Source organism: Myotis myotis, unplaced genomic scaffold (assembly GCF_014108235.1).
Source record: "Myotis myotis isolate mMyoMyo1 unplaced genomic scaffold, mMyoMyo1.p scaffold_m19_p_6, whole genome shotgun sequence".
NCBI classification, from domain to species: Eukaryota; Metazoa; Chordata; class Mammalia; order Chiroptera; family Vespertilionidae; genus Myotis; species Myotis myotis.
Window position 1 is genome coordinate 459,113 of NW_023416368.1, and position 21,133 is coordinate 480,245.

Genomic DNA, 21,133 nt, shown 5'->3' on the forward strand with positions numbered 1-21,133 from the left:
CTGAGGCCCGGGGCGACGTCTGGGCCTTCCGCCGGGTGCCTGTGAGGAGCCCAGACAGAGCGGGTCAGCGTTGCTGTGGGCTGACCGGCGGCCCCACAAGAGATCGCCCACCTGTTCTCCGCAGGTGTGACTACGGGAGGAACCAGACGAGGTGACCTGGGGGAGGGCGGCCGCAGCCCAGGATGAGGGCTCCTGAGGAGGCCGAGTGGAGAGGCACACAGACACAGGGAGAGGAGCCCTGACCTGTCGGGGGACACGGAGGAATGCGGGGCCACCAGGAGCTGGGGCCTCAGAAGGTCCTCCCCGAGCCCCCTGGGCCCAGCTCTGCCCACACTCAGCGGCCAGGTAAGGGTCTGCTCTCGGCCCAGTCTGTGGCTGCAGCCCCCGGACACTCGCCCCAATGGGGCCTGGAGCCGCTGGGAACCTGGGGGAGCACTGGGTGTTTGCTGGGTCCAGACACCCCCGTCTGAGAACCCCGGGGCTTCCCCCAGGCTGGACCCTGCGGGCACCCAGACAGACCAACCCCACCCCACGCCAGGGCACAGGCCCCTCAGCCGCCCCAGAGGGGGCCAGGGCTCAGGAAGGGCCCACCTGGTGCCGGACCCCCCGAGGGATGGACTTGAGGGCAGTTGGGACAGACTGTTCTGGAGCCCTGCCCCGTCCCCTGGCCCGGGACAAAGCTGGGTGACTTCCCAGACTCAGGTCATAGGTCGTGGCCTCTGCCCCTCGATCCCAGAATAGGGGTCAGAGGGGGTCAATCCTGAGACTTGGTGGAAACTCTGGGGACCCCTCCCCGACCCCCCTTACCTGCCAATGTACCAGGACCTCTCAGCTGAACCCCCACTTCCTCCTCCACCGAGGAGGCCCCCCCAGGCTGCCAGGAGGAGCTGAAGGCTCCATGGCAGAGCGGCCAGCACCCAGCCCGGGACGGTCCGGGAGTCCCACCGGCACGTGCCCAGGGCTGCACAGACCGGGCTCCAGGCGGCTGCAGGCGGCTCCCTCGGGAGGGGGACCCTCTGAGGACCCCGGGCCTTCCTCACACCTGGTGGCCCGCTGCCCAAGGGGCTCTCGACGCAGAGTCACTGCCGGCTGGTTCTCCGCGAGGCTGGGGCCCTTAGGACCCTGCCCACCAGCCCTGCCGCCCTCTCCTGGCCGAGCCGCACACACGGGTGCTCTGTCGAAGCTGCCAGTGAAGTGACCGTCCCTGGACGGAGGACCCAGCCCCACGCCTGGCAGCAGCCTGGGTGCGGGGAGCTCGGCCCGAATGACCGAAGCCCCAACAGTTAGCTGTCCCCCCCGCCCCCGCCCGTATCCCAGTCGGGCGGTAGGACAGGCCACGTGCAAAGGCGTGAGCACCCCCGCCACGGAGGCGTGCAGTGCAGCCAAGGGGGCGGGCAGAGGCCTGTGGTGGGGACCCGCCGGTGGGGCCGGGCCGGTGGCCTCCTGTCGGGGCAGGTGGTGGGAGCAGGCCCGGCCAGTTCTGGTGCCAACAGCTTCCCGCCCCTCCCAGCTCCTTCCTCAGCGGTGCCTCCTCCCCTCCCTGCTGGGTGACCGGGGTTCAGGAGACAGGACAAGGGCTCGTTAACCGGCCACCTGTCACCCGCCAGCCGGCTGCAGGGCTGGCCTCTGGGCGGTCAGCCCCGCCCTGTCCTGGCGCAGGCTGGTGCCTCAGGCCCAGGTGACGGAGCCCACAGCCACCGAAGTGCAGCTGTCACTCAGGGCCGGGTGGGGGCCCTGCTGGCGACCTGACGGCCTGGGATCCGAGGTGTCTCGTGCAGCCCCTCGAGGACCAGCCCGGGGTGCCCCCAATGGCCCACGAGAGGGGCTGGGTGGGCACAGATGGTGGTGGGTTGGAGAGGCCCAGGAATGCGTGGCCATGGGGCCAGCGGGGAGGCTCAGCAGGGAAGTTGGGCTCCCCCTTCGGGGCGGGGACGGGCCCCTGAGCCCGGAGTCCTGGTTCTGATGGGGAAACTGAGGCAGAGGCGGGGGGCTGCCGGGAGGGGCCACGGGCCACCCACGTCCTCTCTCCCGCCTGCCGGGATGCCCACGCACAGGGCTGGGGCACCTGCCCCCACCGCCCCCACCCGCCCCCTGCAGACGCGACCCCACATTCCACACACGCCTGTCGCTTTAAGCCGCCTGGCTGTCCCCTGCAAACTGCCTGTTCCACATTCTCGGGTGGTGGGTGTGGGGTGCGGCACGCCCTCTCGGAGGCCTATAAGGCGCAGGGCGGGACGGGGGGCCCCACCACCGCGTCCTCATGGCCCCGCTGCTCCTGGGGCTCCTGGGGCTCCTGGGGCTCTGGGTGCTGCTCCGCGCCCACGCCCGTGCCCGTGCCCCCTGCCCGGTCCCACGCTGGCCCCCAGGGCCGCGCCCGCTGCCCCTCATTGGGAACCTGCATCTGCTGCGGGTGTCCCAGCAGGAGCGCTCGCTGATGGAGGTAAGAGGGGAGGCGTCCTGCAGCCGTGCGACACCCTTCCCTGAGGAAGCAGAGCCCCAGTTTTCGGGGACCCCTGTGGGTTAGGAGGCTCGTGGTCCAGCCAGGTGCTGGACTGGTAGGGACACAGGGACCCAGCTGCCCGCTTGCCTTGGGAGGAGAAAGACTCCACTGCACGTTGAAGATGGGCCATCCAAGGAGCAGAGAGCCAGGAGGACTTCCTGGAAGAGGCAGCATTTGGAGAGACCCTGACTGCTGCAGGGGCAGGTTTGGGGCAGTGGAGGGGAGGGCGCAGGACTCCCAGGAGCAGCACACACGGGGCTGCCCCCCAGAGGGGCAGCTGGTGGCGGTTCCACCTCCCTGGGCGGCAGACTGCAGGTGGGTGGGGAGGGGCTGCACATGGCTGCAGGCCTGGGTTCTGGGTCCTGAGGCTGCCATGCTCCCGCTGAAGCTGGGGCAGAGCGGCCAGGACCGGAGCGCTGGCCGAGGCCGAGCCCCAGCCCCAGCTTCAGCAGGAGGATGGCAGCCCCCACCTCGGGCAGGGGTGTGGTGGGGCCAGAAAGGGGCGGGGACTGGGACGGGGCCCCCAAGGCCAGCGCTTGCTGGCATGTTGTTCTGTGCCCTCACGCCGGCCGGGAGGTCAGAGTGAGACACACGGGCCAGGCGGGCCCTTCGAGGGGCGGGGCCGGGGGGGCTCCTGTGCAGGCCCGGGGGGGCTCCTGTGCAGGCCCCAAGCGTCCAGGGCGGCCACCCCGGCGCACAGCCCTCAATCCTGCCCCCGGAGCGTCCCCCCAGGACGGCCACACCCAGCACCACAGGCGGTGCCCCTTCTGGAAGGTGCAGGGGGCTCTGTGGAGTCCGCTGTGCGGCTCCCGGGCCTCTCCTCACGGCCCCCCCACTGCCAGCTCTCAGAACAGTACGGGCCGGTGTTCACCGTCCACTTGGGAGGCCAGAAGACGGTGGTGCTGACGGGCTACGAGGCGGTCCGGGAGGCCCTGGTGGGCACGGGGCAGGAGCTGGCCGACCGGCCCCCCATCCCCATCTTCCAGCTCATCCAGGGGGGCAGGGGTAGGTTTGCAATGGGGAGAGGGGGGACGGGGTGTCCACGTGGGGGTGGGGGCGGTGTGCGGGGACCCTGCACGTCAGAGGGGACGAGGCAGCCGGGGAGACAGCGGGACAGTGAGTGCCTGCCTTTGGGGTCCCCCCCCCCGTGGCCTGCAGGCATCTTCTTCTCCTCGGGGCCTCGCTGGAAAGCCGCGCGCCAGCTCGCCGTGCGCACCCTCCACGGCCTGGGCGCGGGGCGGGGGCCCGGGGCCGACCAGGTCCTGCGGGAGCTGCGGTGCCTCCTGGGGCAGCTGGACCAGTACGGAGGTGAGTGAGGGCCGGGGGGGCCCTTCCCCGGGGCCCCTCCCTGCTGAGGCCTGTCTCCCCACAGGCCGGCCCTTCCCGCTGGCCCTGCTGGGCTGGGCTCCCTCCAACGTCACCTTCACGCTCCTCTTCGGGCAGCGGTTTGACTACCGAGACCCCGTGTTCGTGTCCCTGCTGGGCCTCATCGACGACGTCATGGTCCTGCTGGGGACGCCGGGCCTGCAGGTGAGAGGTCGGAGGTCGCCTGGGCCACCAGCCCGGAGCGGGGAGGTCGGCGAGGGCAGTGGTTCCCACCTTTGGGGGCCTCGCCCCCCTGATGCCCCCATGACAGAGAATTCTTGTTATTCACGTGGAGGAAGCCTCGAAGGCCATGACCTTGGGCCGCACAGGCTCCCAGAGAACAGGGTCTCCACGAACGAGAAACACAAAAGAACGAGAGGACAGCTGGACACTGAGGAAGAATCACTGGGAAATGGTTAAAGTAATAACATGAAGAGAGATGAGGAAATAGCAAAGTTGCAAAACATAACAGAGAACTGAAATGCAGAAACATGTCACAAAACGTACTTATAAGCTGCACGCGAGGCCCCTAGAACCCTAAGAAACACGGAAACTTCAGTTAACTCAGTCTCGAGTCCGCCCGCCTCCACGGGCCATGGCCTGCACCGGGCTGGGCAGCGCTGCTCTGGGAAGTGCGTCTGAGCCCTAATCCTGGTCGGGGAGCAGGTGGCGGGGCGCTGCGTCCCTGCACAGGCCGTCCCCCCCTCGGGAGGCCGCGGGCCCAGCGCCGCACCAAGGCCCATGGCGGAGCCACCGGATATGGGCTGGCCGCTTGGCACCCGGCAGCCGAAGGCTCTAGCCCCCCGCCCCGTGCCCGCTCACCGCCCCGGTGCTGGCCCAGGTGCCGTAGTTTGCTCCTGGGACACAGCTGTGCAGGTACAGGGCGTGCCCACCCGGCTGCCGGTTCAGAGGGGCTGAGGGCCGAGCCGAGGCCTGAGGTGGCAAACTCCTCCCTTTCAGTGGCAGCGACTAGCTCTCCCCACAGCTCCCCACAGCGCAGCCGGCGCCCTCCAGCCCGCCCCACCGCCCGCTTCGGTGGGTGGGGAGCAGAGGGCACTTGGTCTCCCAGGTGTTACTGGTCACCAGGCTCCTCCGGCCCTCGGACAGGCGCCTCTGTCCACCCGGGGCGTGGGGACTGAGCCTCACCCACCCCCACTGGCTGTCTGCCCTGCCCCCAGCTGTTCAACATCTACCCCCGGCTGGGGGCCCTCCTCCAGCTGCACCGGCCGGTCCTGAGGAAGATCGACGAGGTGCGGGCCATCCTGAGGGCCCTCCTCGAGGCGCGGCCGCCTGGGGGAGGCCCCGTGCACAGCTACGTGGACGCCCTGAGGCAGCAAGGCCAGGTGTGGGCCAGCCCCCCCCTCTCCCCATGCCTGCCCCCCCCCCCCCGCCCACCTGGTCCTGCCCAGCTCCTCCCCCGGCGCCTGGGGCTTCCCTGAGCCTCTGTCTCCACCTGTGAGAGGGGCCGGTGCCGCGGGGCAGCTGGGAGGACGGGTGAGCCCCGCGTGCACGGCAGGTGCTCAGGGATCCTGGCGCTGCCCTTCCCGCCAAGTCTGGCTTCTGCCCCTTTTCTGGAGCCCAGAGCTGGGGGGCTGGGGGCAGCCTCCGTTAAGTCCTGCCCACCCGCCCGCAGGGGACAGACCCCGATGGCTTGTTCTCGGAGGCGAATGTGGTAGCCTGCGTCCTGGACATGGTCATGGCCGGCACCGAGACCACCTCGGCCACACTGCAGTGGGCAGCCCTCCTGATGGGCAGGCACCCGAGCGTGCAGGGTGGGTGTGCGCCAGCCCCCGGTGGGCGGGGCCCCGGGGCCCAGGGACGGAGGCCCTCAGGGACACTGGCGCCCTCTCTCGCCTGCAGACCGGGTGCAGGAAGAGCTGGACCGGGTGCTGGGGCCCGGGCGGCCACCCCGGCCCGAGGACCAGCGGGCACTGCCCTACACCAACGCTGTGCTACACGAGGTGCAGAGGTTCATCACCCTCCTGCCCCACGTGCCCCGCTGCACGGCCGGCACCACGCGGCTGGGCGGCTACCTGCTCCCCAAGGTGGGCGGCCGGCCTCGCCCACAGCCCCAAGCCGCACCGGCTCTCTTGGGGGAGGGGAGGCGGCGGGTGCCCTGATGCTGGGCTTACACGGTGGCAGGGAGGGCGTCGGAGCAGTAGGCCTGGGTCCCCCTGTGGTTTGGGGTCCCCTGTGAAACGGGGGGGCGCAGCGAGTGCGGGGTCCACCCTGGGGCCGCCCTCGCGGGCGCCGGCCTCCCCGGGACCCTGTTAGGGCTCCTGTCCAGGGCCTGCGGGGGGCCAGGCACCCCAGCCAACCCAGCTGCTCCCCCAACAGGGCACGCCCGTGGTCCCCTTGCTGAGCTCCGTCCTCCTGGACAAGACGCAGTGGGAGACGCCCGGCCAGTTCAACCCGGGGCACTTCCTGGACGCCGAGGGGCACTTCGTGAAGCGGGAGGCCTTCCTGCCCTTCTCCGCGGGTGGGCAGCTGCGAGCCGGGACCTCGGGGGCTGGGACCTCAGGGCCCAGGACCTCGGGAGCGGGGAACCTTGGGCCAGGATCTCAGGGGCTGGGACCTCGGGGCCCGGGATCTCAGGGGCTGGGACCTCGGGGCCCGGGATCTCGGGGGCTGGAGCCCCGCCACCCAGCTGGGAGCTGACGCCCCTGCCTCGGTTTCCCCGCAGGCCGCCGCGTCTGCCTCGGGGAGAGCCTGGCCCGGACAGAGCTGTTCCTGCTCTTCGCCGGCCTCCTCCAGAGCTTCCGCCTGCAGCCCCCGCCCGGCCTCGGCCCTGCCGGCCTGCGCACTGTGCCCGCGCCCGCCTTCACCATGCGGCCGCCGGCCCAAGTCCTGTGTGCCGTGCCCAGGCCCCAGGGCACTGACCGAGGAGGCCTGGCCTGAGCTCTGGGCCCGGGAGGGTTGGGTCACTGGCCTGGCGGCGGCCTGGACAGACAGTCCTCACCAGCCCTTCGCTCACCACAGCCCCGTCCGGCAGTGTGCCCGGGCCGGCAGCTGTCCCTTCCCCCGCATGGGCCATGGAGGCAGGCCATCCTCCAGGCCCCGCACCCCAACACTGGCTCTTGTCCCTCCTCTCCAGGAGCAGCCAGGGCCCCACCTCTTTTCATCTGCCCCTCCCCCGGCCCGGGGTTCAGCCGCTGCCCTGCACCAGGACCCCCACCAGCCCCTCCCGCGCCCGTGCCCATTGGTGCAGCCTCTCCTCCAAGTCCGTCTGACCCATGAAACCTGCACCCCCCCGCCCTGGGCCCGATTCTGAGACATCTCCCCCATCTCCCCGTGCAGACAGGCTGCCGAGGGTGCAGCCAGGCCCCAAACTAGGCAGTGTGGGGGCACCCTCCTCCCGTGGGGACAAGTTAATAAAAACCAAGAGTGAGCCTGGCCGGTGTTGCTCAGTGGTTTGAGTGTTGACCTATGAACCTAGCAGGTCACAGTTCGGTTTCCGGTCAGACATGCCCGGGTTGTGGGCTCGATCCGTGTGGGGCCTGCAAGAGGCAGCTGATCAGTGATTCTCTCTCATCACTGATGTTTCTCTCTCCTTCCCCTTCCTCTCTGAAATTAATAAATATATAAAAAAAAACACCAAAAAGTGAGCCACTGCCAGGCCTCACTTCCCTCCTCACCGTGGAAACCTGGCCTGGGATGGGGCATCCGCCGGCCACACAGACGGGACTCGACTGCGGGCCGATCCTCGGAGCTGCACGCAGTCTGGCCCTGGCCAGGTGCCTCTGCGTGTGGGTCAGAGGGGCAGGCGGGCCTGACGCAGGACCACGCTGGTGGGCGATGGGCTCTGAACACCTGTGCCCAGCACCCCTGCCTTGAGGTGCCCTTGGCCAGATCTGCCTGTGGCTCCAGTGCTGGCCCCTAGCCACCCACAGGGGTCCCCCAAGCCCCCCAAAATCAAACTGACGGACCAGACGGTGAGCAAACCCTCCAGGGCACTCAGGGGGCGGCCTCAGCTCCCAGGGCTCTGAGGGGCGACGTCCACCTGCCGATGGAGAACCCAGCGGAGCCCTGTCTGGTTTGCTCAGTGGTCAGCGCATTGGCCCTCAGTCTGAAGGGTCTTGGGTTCAATTCCTTTTTTTTTCGGGTTCAATTCTCATCAAGGGCATGTACCTCAGTTGTAGGCTTGAGCCCTGGCCCTGGCTGGAGTGTGTGCTGGAGGCAGCCAGTGGGTGTGTCTCCCTCACACTGACGTTTCTCTCTCTCCCTCCCCTCCCTCCCACTCTCTAAAAATCAACGGAAAACTATCCTCAGGGGAAGATGAACCAAAAACCCAAAACAAATCCAGCGGAGCTGAGGCCACCCCCAGGGCAAACCCCAGGGCTGAGAGGGTGTTGAGGCTCAGTCCTGAAGCTCTTCTCGCTCCCTGCCTGGAGTGTATGTGTGTGCAACCATGTGTACCTGCATGTGCACGTGTGAGCATGTACAGGCATACGTGCACACACATGTGAACACGAACAGGTGTGTATAGACACGTGTGAGCGTGCATAGGTGTGCACACGTGCCTGCATGTGTAGATATGCACACGTGTGCACACAAGCTGTGTGCATGTACACACGTGTGTGCATATAGCTGTGTATGTGAGATCAGGACTTGAGCTGCACCAGCGGGCATTGGAGGGGCCCAAGTTGCCACACAGCACGGTGGGGTGCTGACCCCTGGGTGCCAGATGGGAGGGGTGGTGTGACGCCTGAGACAGGGCTTTGGGTTGCAGGTGAATAGACGCCGAGGCCCCAGAGATCAGCAAGGGACTGGCCCTGACTCCTCCCCTCGCCCCGATGGGCCCCTGTGCCTCCGGGGCCCCACACATGCACTGCCTGGGAACAGGAGAGCAGGTCCATCTTCGTGCAGACAGACAGACAGCAGGTAAGTGTTCCTAGTGGGCGGCTGTGGGAGGGCAGCGCCATGGTCTCTGCGGCCGCTGCCAAGGGCCAGCCCAGAGGAGGGTCATCCTGAAGGAGGGCCAGCGACAGACGCCGGGCACGTCCTGGGCGGGCACGGCAGGACGGCCTGGTGGCCGCGCTCTCCCTCAGGAAACACCCCTCCCAACCTGCAAGCAAGCGAGGACGGACGAAGGACGAGAGCTGTGGCCGGCGTGGCCGCTTTATTGGAAGTACAGCCAGTTCCCCTGGAGCGGGCAGCAAGGCCGTGGTTTGGCCCAAGCAGGGAGGCAAGAGGTGGACGGCCACGGCCCGGGAGGCTCCCCGCGGCCAGGAAACACGTGGCCTGCAGCGGGCGGGACGGGAGCTCTGCCAGGCTCTGGGCCCTGGTAGAAAACAGGCAGCGTCCGGGCCCGAGGGCAGCTGGGCTGGCACCTGGTGGGGCCTGTGGCCCTAGGAGAGCAGCTGCAGCACCTGCCGGGCGCGCCGGCTCCTCTCCAGCAGGGGGCGGCCCGGGCCCGCACCCGCCTCGTCCAGCTGCTGCATCAGGGCCTCAGCCTTCTGCAGGGTCAGCTCCCTTGCCCGGCCCCGCAGGCCCTCCAAGTAGGCCAGCAGGGTGGGGAAGTGCTGGTCGGGGACCTGTGCAGAGAGACGAGGGCCGGTCAGCAGCCAGGCGGGAGGACGCTGGGTTCCGGCCCTCCCGCGGGTGCCTCAGGCCCATGGCGCTGCCCAGTGTTCTCACCCGGGGACTGAGGGCCTGGGGGTGGTGCAAGGGGAGGGGTGCTGTAGGCCTGCCCCGCCCAGGTTCTATTTGAACTGGGCCCCCAGCACAGGAAGGAAGGAGGCACCACTGTGCAGGGTCAGGGGCAGAGACGGGAGGGGCGGTGCAGGCAGGGCTGGGGGACCCCCTCCGCCCCCTGACCCCGCCCTCCTCGGCCCCCCCCCGGCCCCGCCCCCAGCACACACCTGGTCGCAGTCGTACATGTGCAGCAGGAGCCAGGTCTGCCGCGTCTTCTGGAACCGCCAGCTCTGGCGCTTCTGGGCCCAGCTGGAGAGGACACGGGGTCTCAGCACCAGGCAGAGGCCTGGGGTCTGTCTGCACCACTGGCCGGGTGGCCTCTGCGTGGCCGGGGCAGTGTCCAGGCTCCCAGTGTCCAGGGGGGCTCTGGGAGCCCCCCAGCCCGAGGGCACAGACATGGAGCGAGGCCCGGGGTGAGGTGGGGGTGCACCGGGCCCACCTGCCATTCCTCTGGGGTGGGGGCCCGCCGGCCGCCCAGCTGTAGGTGACCCGTCTGCCGGGGACAGGGGCGCTTCACGGGGCAGCCCCGGCCAGAACGGGCCGCCCCATCCTCCCAGGGACCACAGACCTGGGGTACAGCCCAGCCCCCCCAGCCCCCGCGGCCTCTCACCCACAGAGGTAGTCCAGGGCCAGCTGGGCGCCCGAGGGCTTGGCTGGCAGGGGCTGGGCCGGGACTGCAGCCGCCGCCTCCCGGAGCCGCTTTCTCTCTGCTTTCTTCCGCTCCTTCTTCAGCTTCCTCTCCAGGACCCGCTTCTCCTCCGGGGTCAGCTCCGCCTCTGAGCTCGCGCTCTCCTGGGAAAGGGACCCGTCTGGGTTCCAGGAGCTGCACTCACTCCCGACCCCGACCCCGCCCTCGGCCAGGGGTGCAGACCCACGTCCCCGCCGTCCCGCCCGCTCAGCGGTCAGAGCTGACCCAGCAGAGGGCTGGGCGGGAGCAGACCGGCTCTGGGGTCTGGTGTTGCCCTGGGCCGGGGCGGCTGGCTCTCCTCTGACAGGGCAGGGCCCCCCTTCCTCCCTCCCACTGGGGGCTGGGCGGCGACCACTCTCCCAGGAAGATGGACACTGTTCACTCTGGGTCAGGTGGGCCCTCAGAGGACGGACGGCCCGGGACCGCGGCCCCAGTGCAGAGCCGAGCAGAGTGGGGCTCCAGCCCCTTCCGTCCTCTGCTCCCCCCACGCCCACGCCCACGCCCACGCCCCCTAGGAGGCCCCCCATAAAGCGCCAGTCCCTTGACAACACTTGCTCCTTCTGGAATCTTCTAAAACAACAAACCAACCCAGCTCTGTCAGCCCCTCCCTCCTACTCCGAGCCAGGTGGAATTCACCAGCGTCAGGGCCTGGGGGTGGCAGCCTCACAGGCAGCCCGTGCACCCTCTGCCTTGGGCTGGGCTCACAGGCCACCTCGAGGGCCTCCTTCCGGCTCCCCGCACGTGTGCACACACAGACCGCCGGCTGGGGGGCAGGGCAGCAGAGGTTCGGGGCATCTGTGTGTGGAAGGGGCGTGCCCAGTCCCGGAGGATGGTGGCAATGACCACGGCCTGCGGGCACCCCAGAAAGCCTGGCGGCAGCAAGACAACCACCCATCCCCACCGCTGAGGCGTCACCCGCTGCCTGGGCTCTCCGGGCCAATGGCCTGACCACCAGGCTCAGGCAGCACATGGGGGCTCAGGTCAGCACCCAGCCGTCGGCAGCCTCGGGCAGTGCAGTGCAGCAAGGGGCAGAGGGGTGCTGGGCTGTGCACCCCACGTGGGTACCAGGCTGCGTCTGGTGCCCATGACTGGGCCCCAGCACTTGCTCAGGCCAAGCAGGGTCGGACTGAGGGCGGCCCTGGCACAGGCGTGCCCTAGGGACCCTCTCTCTGCTCTTCCTGTGGGGGTGGGGCCCCCCAAAGGGCCCTGGCTTCCCCTGGAGACATGAGCATGGCCCGGGGCTCTGGACTGTCCAGTTTGGGCTTCCTGCCTGAGACAGTACACGGTCACTCAGTGGGGTGTCCCCCTCCCCACAGTGAGCCCGAGTGACAGGCTGCAGGGCACGCGTGCTCACCTGGGCCTCGGGGCTGGACGGGGGGTGAGGGGGGTGCTCTGAGCACTGCAGTCCCCAGGCTGCTGGGATGACCGCCTGCCCGCCCGTCCACAGGCGTCCAGCATGAAGACAAAGCATTTCGTCCACAAGGAGTGGGAGAGGCTGAGGCCGGGCCCGGCTGTGGGCAGAGCTGCCTGCCGGGGACACGGAGAGCGCCCAGCTGCCGGCCGCCAGCACCAGGTCGCGCCATCAGCACCAGGACGCGAGCCCTGACGCCGGAGCCTCTGAGGCAGCTGGGCTGAGGGTGTGGGCTCTGCACAGGCCTGGCCCGGCCGCCAGCAGCAGAGCCGGGATGAGGCACCAGACCCCGCACTGCCCGCTGGAGGGAGCTACTGACCCCACGCTCGGGGCGGTCAGGCCAGGGACACGCTTTCCTGGGTGAGGTCTGTGGAAGCGCACGGCCGGCCCGGAGGCAGCCGGGCCCACAGCCAGGGCGCACCTGCCTCACCTCTGCCTCCGCAGGTGCTGGGGCACCCTCCCTGCGTGGGTTGGGCGTTTATTTTCCAAAACGTGGAATACAGGAAAGTAACCCCAGCAGGAGACAGAAGCCCTAGCACTTAGCCCTACTGCGGACGACGACCCCACTGCTGCCTACGGCCGTCCGAGGCCCCCAGGCCGAGCATGCACACACTGCTGTCTGGAGCCACACGCCCACCACGCCGGCCGGGAGCACAGGCAGGGAGCTGGAGCTCCCAGGAGCAAGGGCGCGGGGGGCGCGGGGGGGGCTGACCGGCACCCGACACCACTCTGCGCCCAGAAGCCTGGCACCAGCCGCAGAGCCCAGCTTTACCGGGCGCCTCCCACCACCCGCCCGGCAGGCGGTGCCTGGCGTCTGCTCCTTCACCAGAAAGTGCCACCAGGATGCATGGCTGCCGGCGAGCTGCTCTGACAGGGCCTGGGGTGAGGCCCAGGGGAGCGGGACTTGGGAGGTGTCGCTGCTCTGTCCCCAGAGCTCACACGGCCTGTGATGTGGAGGCTGCTGGCTGGGAGGGAGGGGTGCAGCCACCCGGCACGATCACAGCAGAGCCCCGGGTGGGGTGGCCTGGGCTCCCTCAGGAGAACACCTCCACCGCCTCCCACCCCTCAGCCCCTGTGGGTGAGGGAGGTGTGCACTGAAAGTGACGCTGCTCTCGGGCGGCCACAGGGAGGGCGGGAGGCCTGGGCTGGGAGAGGCAGCTGCTGGCTCAGCCTGTTTGCAGAGGTGGCCAGTCCCAAAGGGCAGCCACGGCTGGAGCTGCGCCAGAGGCCCCTGAGGCCGAGTGAGCCCCAACCACAGCCTCTGTCCACAGCTGAGCCAGCCAGGCCCTGCAGAGCCCGGAGCTCAGGGACAGACGGAGGCGGGTCCCAGAACTGCTGTCCCCGAGGAGCCCCCTTCCTTCCCCAGGGGAAGCCCACGTCCCCACCGGCGCAGGGTCAGAGCCCAAACTGCCACTGGACTTACTACCCCAACGATTAAAAAATAAAAGGGTGACTCACGGCAGCAAATTGCCTTTTCCCTTTGCTAAAACCAATGAGTGTTTCCCACAATTTTTAAAGAAACCTTTTATTTTGAAACGAGTGGCTGGTGCATGGATTCGTGCACATTGACAGGAAATTAATTACAAGAAATATTTTAATATCGCTATTCGCCCTTTCTCTGTGGTAGGAGTGTCAGAGATGAAAGGAAATTAGTAAAATGTATCTGAAAATATGTAAGCTGATTAATAAGCAATAACATGATATAACAACAAAGACGTGACATAAAAACAAAAAAACATGATATAAAAACAACAAAAACGATATAAAAACACTGATCAAAACAATGACTGTAAATTTGTTAAACTTATTCTAATATCTCCCTGTACACCACATTAAGAGTAAAAACACTTTCAGAGTGCTTGACTCATTTCCCTTGTGATCAAGTATTTACAACTTCAATTTGAATGTCATACACTCTTCAAACTTGAGAGAAAGCAACATGTAACTGACCATGTGTGAAAGCAGGTTCAGGTAGGGATATTCCTACTCCGTCTACTTTGCCCTGGTGATTTATTAATTGTCATCGCAAACGCTGGCATCACGGGAAACTGTCTTCGAATTAATTTAAATGAGGCCAGTGTCAGATGAGGACAAATCAATTCTTGGAATGAGAACAACCTCTCCCTCTGCAGATCCTGTTAATACTTCAGCTTCGATTATGTTAGGTCGCAATCTTTTGATAATAAATCTAGTACCATTACAAAGACCCCATTTACTATTAAGATTTCTCAGTAGCATGAGGATTGTGTCTACTTTCAATTTTAACTTATGACCCGGCATTCCCGAAGGAATAATACTATTAAGTAATTCGATGGGAAAATTTTCCTTCTCAGCATCATCCACTGAATCGATGGAATCAGCACTCAAACAGATGTGAAAATCTCCATCGAGTATATCCAAAATTTCTTCATTTATGAACACGCTCATTTTTGGAACAAAGAATCGCACATTTAGATTTTTAAAAATATTATCTATAGATATGCTATTTGCAAAGGTAGCTTCAATAATATATCCGTTACAAGTCATTTCACAGGGGATTTCAATAATACCCATTCCGAGAGCTTATATGTATCGCGTGTGCACAAGTCAAGGTTCATTTTTAAATCGCCAGTGCATGTCCCGTGTCCCGGCCAGGTGGTCGGACGTAGTACAGTCAGTCACTCAGCCTGTCACACAGGATAACTCGACGCACCTGTGCCCTGCGCCGCGTCCCTGGTGCTAACTTAACCTCCGAACCAGAGCCAAGGCCACCGCCAGCCCCCCGCCCCCCCAAAGTCCAGACAAGTCACGCCAGCAGCTCTGTCAGCCGAGGACACAGACTCAGTGAGACTGTACATCCCCAAAGGCCAATTCCCCAGCCGCCCCACCCGGCGGCAACATCTGCCTGAGCCCCGTGAGTGGCCCCGCGTTACCTCCTGCGGCTGCAGAGGGAGCAGGGAAGCTCTCCCTCCACCGGCTGGCAGCACCCTGATCAGAACGGAAGTCTCTTCCGAGGACCTAAGGACCTGCACGTCAGCAGTTGAGGAGGCTGTGCTGGGATGAGCCACACAGACGCCCTGGAGCACCGGTGGGCCCTGCGCGGGCGGGCGGGCGGGCGGGCGGTGTGGGGTGGGCCCTGGCCCTCGGGGTCCTGGGCTGGCGCTGGCACGGGGGCAGACGCGGGCTCTGGCCCCGAGGAGCTCACGGCCGGACGCAGGTGAGCTCCTGGAGGACAGGGAGAGCGGCTGCCCGATCCAGGTCCACGCTGTGCAGGGCAGGCCTGCCGGAGAGGAGGCTCGCGTCTCGATGGCGCTCCTGCGAGTGTGCTGGGGCCTGGGGACCCGACTCAGGTGTTCAGTGCACGAAACAGTCCACGGGACTCACAGGCACGAACGGAAAGGTCCCAGACTGAGGAAGGCCACCAGGGCTTAGCGCCACCGGTAACCAGCCACCGCGGGGAGCTGCGTGCAGGCAGCCCTGACGTCCCCGCCCGCACAGGCCCCCAGCACCCACAGTGAAGGCAGGCTCCGCTGGGGCCAGAGACGGAGAAAATACTTATTTTTTTCTTATCCAGGTTCAAGCTCCCCGAGTTTGTGAGACGGGGCAAAGAACAGAACCCCAACCAGAACCCAGACCCCCGAGCCCTGGCTCTGACACTCCCCTCCCCACCGCCCGCCTCCTTCCCTCTGGGCCTGGAGGGTTCAGACCCCAGAATCTGACCTCCTTCCTCAGCCCAGTGACAGGACTGAGGAGGAAGGTCTTGTCCAGGTCACGGCACAGGTGGCAGCTGGAACCCCGTCCGTGCAGGGGAGGCCAGTGCTCTGATCGCGGCCCTGGCCGACAGCGGGCCCTGGCCGACAGCGGGCCCTGGCCGACAGCGGGCCCTGCCCCCCACACATCCTGGCTGGAGGAGTTTGGAATCGACTGGCCTCAGCTCCGGGGAGCGGGCACACTGGCCCTTATCAGAGACGCGTCAGGACAAAGCCTCTCCCAGGTGCCACAGCACGGCTCTGCCCTCCGTAGGCTGCAAGCAATGAACACCCCGAGCTGGACACCCAGCTGTTCGGAGACGGGCGGCCACAGCACCCCTTTAGTAGCCAGGCTGGATTCTAGGAGCACCTGGGCTTCGTCATTACCGACAACCAGCAGCTGCAGGGAGAGCCGTGGCAACACCGAGAATGAAGCAGGTTTGCTGATGCAACAGGCACTGGGATCACAGCCCTGGGCACAAAGCCAGGCGGGAGAGGACCCTCCCCCACACTGTTCAAGGTCCCAAAGCTTCACCCAGGCCTGGGCCAGCTTCTCAGCCCCCGGAGAGCTGCAGCATGGTCCACGCCGTCCGCACGAGGCCAGGCTGTCTGCTAGGGAGGCCGGTTCAACCCTCCTCCTACCCCCAGGCCTGCAGGACAAGGGCCGGGAGCCGCCAGCCCCGAGGACTGCTTTTCACAAGGTCCGACTGGGTTTCTGGAGACGAGGTCTCCGACAGGAAGGAAGGTGTGACCGCTCACCATTCCACTCAGGCACAGCCATCCAGTCCCTGTCCCAGGAGAGCCCTCCCCTTGGGCAGACGGATGGGCAGAGGGGAGGCGGGGCTCGGCCTCTGGGAGAGGGATCCCACCCGGCACACCTCAGGGCTGAGCCGCCCACAGCCCTGCCCAGGGCTCAGGCCTGACAGGCGGGCGGGGATTCTAAGCTGCCCCTCCCACCCGCTAGGACCCTCAACAGCACCCCCACGGGCTCAGGGCCGGAAGCAGTTTCGGTCCCATGTGGAGCCGGGAATCCCAGCCCCCAGGGCACCGGGCAGTGGTCCAGGGCACAGCCGGCCTGGTGCCTCAGGGGACAGGTGTGAAGGTCCAGGTGGGGGCGGAGGCACAACACGTGGCCACGCTGAGCTGAGGCCGAGGCTCTGCCGGAGCCGGGGGAGAAGGGCCGCGGGTGACCGGCCGTGGGGAGCCGCGGGGCAGGGGTGTCGGGCGGGAACGAGGAGCGCTGGCCTGGGCGCAGCGCCCAGGGCTTGTCCGCGACGGTGCCTGCAGACACGTTCCTCTGGGCCTGGCTGGGTTTCGGAGAAGATCACAGAACACCGGGGGCATCTCAGCAGGAAGGCGTCCAGCCGCCCGGAGGAGCGGGTCCGAGGCCTCGGGATCTGCTGAGCTGTTTCCAGAGGGACCCTCCCCGCTTCCCAGGAGCCGAGGGCCTCTTCTTGCGGGACCCGTGTGAGGCGGCCGTCCTGGGCCGAGCCTGCGCAGGAAGCTGCTCCTTCACGTCCAGCCTTGACGGACTCTGGGCCCCGGAGTCCCAGGAAGAGTCCTGTCCCGCAGCCCAGACACAGGACGCAGAACGCCAAGGACCTGCCCTGGGCCCGGGCGCCCGCAGCCCCTCGCAGCTCAGGCCTGGCACTGCCGCCCCAGGAGTGGCTATCTGCCCGGCAGAAGCAGGGACCGAGCTGAGCCTTGGGGCTCCAAGATTCTAGGGCCACCGGTCCCCACTGTCCCCCAGAATCTCAGCGAGGCCTGTGGGCTGACGTCACCCACACGGCGGGAGGCAGGCGGACGGGGTGGGACGGTTTACAACGTCCTGCCCGCTGCCCCCCACCCCGCACCGTCCAGCCTGGAGTGGAACTTCGCAGGCAAAGGTCACGGGGGCGCCACGCTTCCGGGGAGCAGAGGCTGCTGCACTGCAGGTCCCGGCCAGGCGCCCGCCTTCCGGCCGAAGTTCAAGTCGCCTCCTTCCACCTGTGGAAACACGTGGTGTCTGGGCCGCCGGGGGCCCCGCGGCTCTGGCAGGTGAGCGCGGGCAGCGCAGAGCCGACGGCACCAGGCACAGGACCCGTAAACGCACCGGAAGCCACATCCCGTCGCGGGCGTGGCGGTGCCCAGCTGCCACTTACAGGACAGTCACCCGGACCGACACGTCCCCACCTGGCGAGGCTGCGGCTCCCCCGCTGCCGCCCGCGGAGGAACAGCACGTCTGCACGCGTTTTCAAACAGGCCCGTCCTGCCCGGCTCCCCGCGGCTTCTGCGCCCGGAGCTGGAGGGGAAATGCCGTGGCCCGGCCGGGGGCGCAGCAAACACAGGACCGGCTCTCAGCGCGCCCCCCGCCCAGGAGTCCCGCAGCCCCGGCCCGGTCCAAACCCAAACGGCACCGGCTCCAAGATCAAGAAACGGCAAAGCCAGAACAAATGCTTCATCAAGTCTCTACAGAGACTACCGTTACCTCCACGCCATTCATTGTTGGGTGTAATTTTCAAAACCGTTTCGTCACATTCGCGAGCTGTTCGCGGGGTGGCTTTGCTCGCTTCGCAGGAGCCCCGTGCGCACAACACGTCCTCCGAAGCCGCCCCCGCTGCTGAGCAGCAATCGCGGCCAAGTAATTCACGAGCAAAGGGCAAACACCCTCGTGAGAATTTTGCTGCAAACACGGGCGCTCCCGGTGCCGGGGCTCGGGCTCCCGGGGCCCCCACAGCCTCACCGCGACCTCGGGCGGCTCCGGGAGCGGAGCGGGGCGCCTGGGCCACACCCACCGGGGATCGGGGACCCGCGGCGCCCGCGTCCCGAGATCTTCCCGGCCCACGGCCCCCTCCCGTCTGGACGCGGGGACGGAAGCGGGGCGCCGGCCGTGACCCCGTGGGGGGCGCCACGCCCTCAGGGTGACGCCGAGGATCTGCCGGGGTCCGGGGTCTCCAGGGCGGAGGCCGGCGCAGGGGTGTCCCCCGGTCGGGACCCACAGCCCCTCCGGGAGCCGCCCGCCCCGAGCGCACGCGCAGGCCGGACCCCGCCCCGGGCTCGGCTCCCGGCTCCCCGGCTCGGCGCACTGACCTCCGCGTCCCAGGCCGTCGGGTCGGCCCGGCCCGCGCACCCCGCCCCGCCCGGCGCACTGCGCATGTCAGGCCGCCCCTGCGCGGCTGGAACCAGATCCAACCGGCTGGACGGCGACGCCAGTGCGCACGCGCCGGCGTGTGGGCGTGGCCCCGGCGGTGGGCGGAGCCAGGTCCCCGCACGTGGGCGCCGGCTCCCAGACCCGGGCGGGTGCGGAGGCCGGGCAGGAAGGGTGCCGGCGGGCCCACCCCCACCCGCGGGCTCCCTCACTAACGAGGTGGTTCGGCAGGTGACGGGGGCCCGGGGCCACTGCTTGGTCCGCAGCTCAGTCTCGAAGTGGCAGACGCAGCCGGGGGTGGGGGGTGGCGGGTGGGCAGGCCCTGCTTTCAGCCCTCCCTGGCAGCTCCCCACACCGGAGACCGGAGACCGGAGACCGGAAATGCAACTGGTGCCTTCGCGCCCCCCCCCAGTCGCTCCCACCCTTCTGCACATACGGACACCCCATCCCGCAAGTCCACGCCTGCAGCAAAGGGCCCGAGGTCCCCAGAACCCGCCCGCAGTCTCCTCCCCAGGGCCTCGGCACAGGCGCCTCTTCCCTCTGCCCAGAGCTCACAACTCACCCTCCGCACTTCAGACCCAGGCCATCCCCCCGCAGCTTCAGGGCCCCTTCTCCCTTCACCTACTGAGCAGCCTCCAATACCACGGTCCCCGCACGCCCCGCCCCCGAGCAGCGACACAGCCCTCAGAGTTCGGGCTGATGTCCGGTGCTCCGGACCGTGAGCCCCACAGGGACAGGGGGGTGTTCACTGCACTGACGCTGCCCAGCAACAAGGCCCCAGGGAGGGCTCCGGGCACCCACGGGTGAGTCCCACCTCTTTCCCGCCATAGGCACAGCTCTCCCTCTTCAGAGCCTGTGTGCCCGCCCCTAAGGCAAGGCTGCACATCCCTCCTATGGCCCCAGGATGACCGCACTCCAGCAGCCAGGAGCCTGGCCGGCCTGTCGCCCGCCCCCGGGCAGAGGTCGGGCCAGGGGCTGCAGGATGCTCGCGGGGCCCTTTCTTCCCTGTCCAGTGGGTGTGGGCTTCCTGCTTTGGGTGTGGGTGTTCCAACTTCCCGGCCTGATAAGGATCTCCAAGGTTTGGAGCCAAGACAGTGTCTTTTTGTGTTTTTCCCGCTACCGACAGAAATCCACAGAGGCTTGCTCAACCCTGGCGGGGGCGGGGGTGGGGTGGGGTGGGGTGGGGTGGGGGCAGGAAGGCCAGGGGCTGCGGAGGCCTGACCAGGGCTGGATGGCTGCGAGGGTAGGGCAGGCCGGTCTCCACAGTGGTCCCTGTGCCGGGCCAGCTCACAGCTTCCTGATTAATCCCTGGGATGCTGGCATCATGCCCCCCTGTACAGACAAGGTTGAGACTGGGAAGTTATAGTTTCTGAGGTCGCTGGTTCATGGAGTGAAGTCTGCTCTGGGTCTGCGCGCTGACTGCTGCCTTCCACGGCCAGCCCTGGACCCCAGGTGCACAGGCCAGAGGCGCTGGCTGAGGACACACAGGTGGGACACGGCTCAGCAGGCTCTCCCTCATGCTCCCAGCCACCCCGTCACCCACACTTTACAGGGGAGGAAATCGAGGCTCAGAGAGGGTGTGAAGTGCGCCAGGTCTGCCTACGCCCGATGCAGTGTTTCCCTCTGACCTGGGACCAGCCTGCAGGCCACACACCAAGGCACTGGCCACCCACTGCGGCCCGGGGTTTCAGTACAGGGCCCCACGGGAATGGGACCTCACACAGCTGGTGGTGTGACCGAGAGGCCTGCCTACCTACCGTGTGAACCTGGAGGCAGCACTGCGTCCACCCCGGGGGAACTGAGACCCTAGAACCCACACACTGCACATTCTCTCAGCAGCTCCTGGACAGGAAGAGTGGGTACATGACGGGACCCGTACGCATTGCCGAACCCCCAGTGTGACAGTCAGGAGGTGGGGTGATGGGGCGATCAGGTCACGGGGGCCTCCTAGATGGGATTAGCGCCCTGTAGGCAGAGGCCCCTGCCACCAGGGTGTCCTCCCCTGGAGAGGACACAGCGAGAAGACGGCCGCCTAGGAACCAGGAAGGTCCCTCAGTGGACTGGGACCCGCTGGCGCCTTCGCTGGCGCCTTGGCGCTGGGCCAGCCTCCATGATGTGAGGCTCGGTCATGGCAGCCTGCAGGCGGAGACACTGCGGCAGCGAGATGACCGTAGGAGGCTGCAGTATTGGGAGAAACCCAGGCAGGTCAGACAGAGAGCAGGGTTGTTTGCATTTTGTAATTTAAAATGGTTGTGGGGGGATGAAGGTCAAGGAAAACGGTGCCAGGAAGGTGACACCTGAGTAGAAACTGGAGGTAAGGGCGCAGCCAGGCTGTTTGGGAGAGAAGTGTCCAGAAAGAGGGAACAGTTGCCACCCAGGTCCTGGAGAGGGCGCAGAGGCCCCCTGAGGCCAAGAAGCCAGGATGGCTGGGGACCTGCTGGCCCTGGGGCGAGAGCAGCCTGGCGTCTGGAAGCACCAGGTGCCACAGACCTTTCCACAACCGGCCGTGCCCTGAGGGGAGAGGTCAGCAGGCAGGCTGATGTTGCCGCTGCCTGCCACACGGCCCCAGAGGCAGCTCTGCTGGCCCAGCTAGAACCTGCCACCAGGTCTCACATGAAGC

The 21,133-nt window shown here is 66.9% G+C and overlaps 2 protein-coding genes across 2 annotated transcripts in view; one reads left to right on the forward strand and one right to left on the reverse strand.

Moving 5' to 3' along the window:
- Positions 1-1,557: 1,557 nt before the first annotated feature.
- Positions 1,558-7,258, forward strand: LOC118659227 (cytochrome P450 2W1). Its single transcript, XM_036315458.1, has 9 exons — positions 1,558-2,440; positions 3,343-3,505; positions 3,659-3,808; positions 3,873-4,030; positions 5,044-5,208; positions 5,499-5,637; positions 5,726-5,910; positions 6,203-6,344; positions 6,549-7,258. The coding sequence occupies exons 1-9, from the start codon at positions 2,261-2,263 to the stop codon at positions 6,761-6,763; spliced, it is 1,497 nt and encodes a 498-aa protein (XP_036171351.1). The 5' UTR covers positions 1,558-2,260; the 3' UTR covers positions 6,764-7,258.
- A 1,698-nt stretch (positions 7,259-8,956) lies between these two features.
- CUNH7orf50 (chromosome unknown C7orf50 homolog) overlaps positions 8,957-21,133 on the reverse strand; it is a 62,886-nt gene continuing 50,709 nt past the window's right edge. The window contains exons 3-5 of the mRNA XM_036315472.1: positions 10,170-10,351; positions 9,727-9,808; positions 8,957-9,399 (exon numbers count right to left, since the gene is read on the reverse strand). Coding sequence (XP_036171365.1) covers positions 9,214-9,399; positions 9,727-9,808; positions 10,170-10,351 — 450 coding nt within the window. The 3' untranslated portion in view covers positions 8,957-9,213. The remainder of the gene's footprint in view (positions 9,400-9,726; positions 9,809-10,169; positions 10,352-21,133) is intronic.

Coding starts and splice junctions, on each gene's coding strand:
- LOC118659227 (XM_036315458.1), top strand. CDS start 2,261: ATGGCCCCGCTGCTCCTGGGGCTCCTGGGGCTCCTGGGGCTCTGGGTG. Junction 2,441..3,342: donor AGGAGCGCTCGCTGATGGAG/GTAAGAGGGGAG, acceptor CCCCACTGCCAG/CTCTCAGAACAGTACGGGCC. Junction 5,638..5,725: donor CAGGCACCCGAGCGTGCAGG/GTGGGTGTGCGC, acceptor TCTCGCCTGCAG/ACCGGGTGCAGGAAGAGCTG.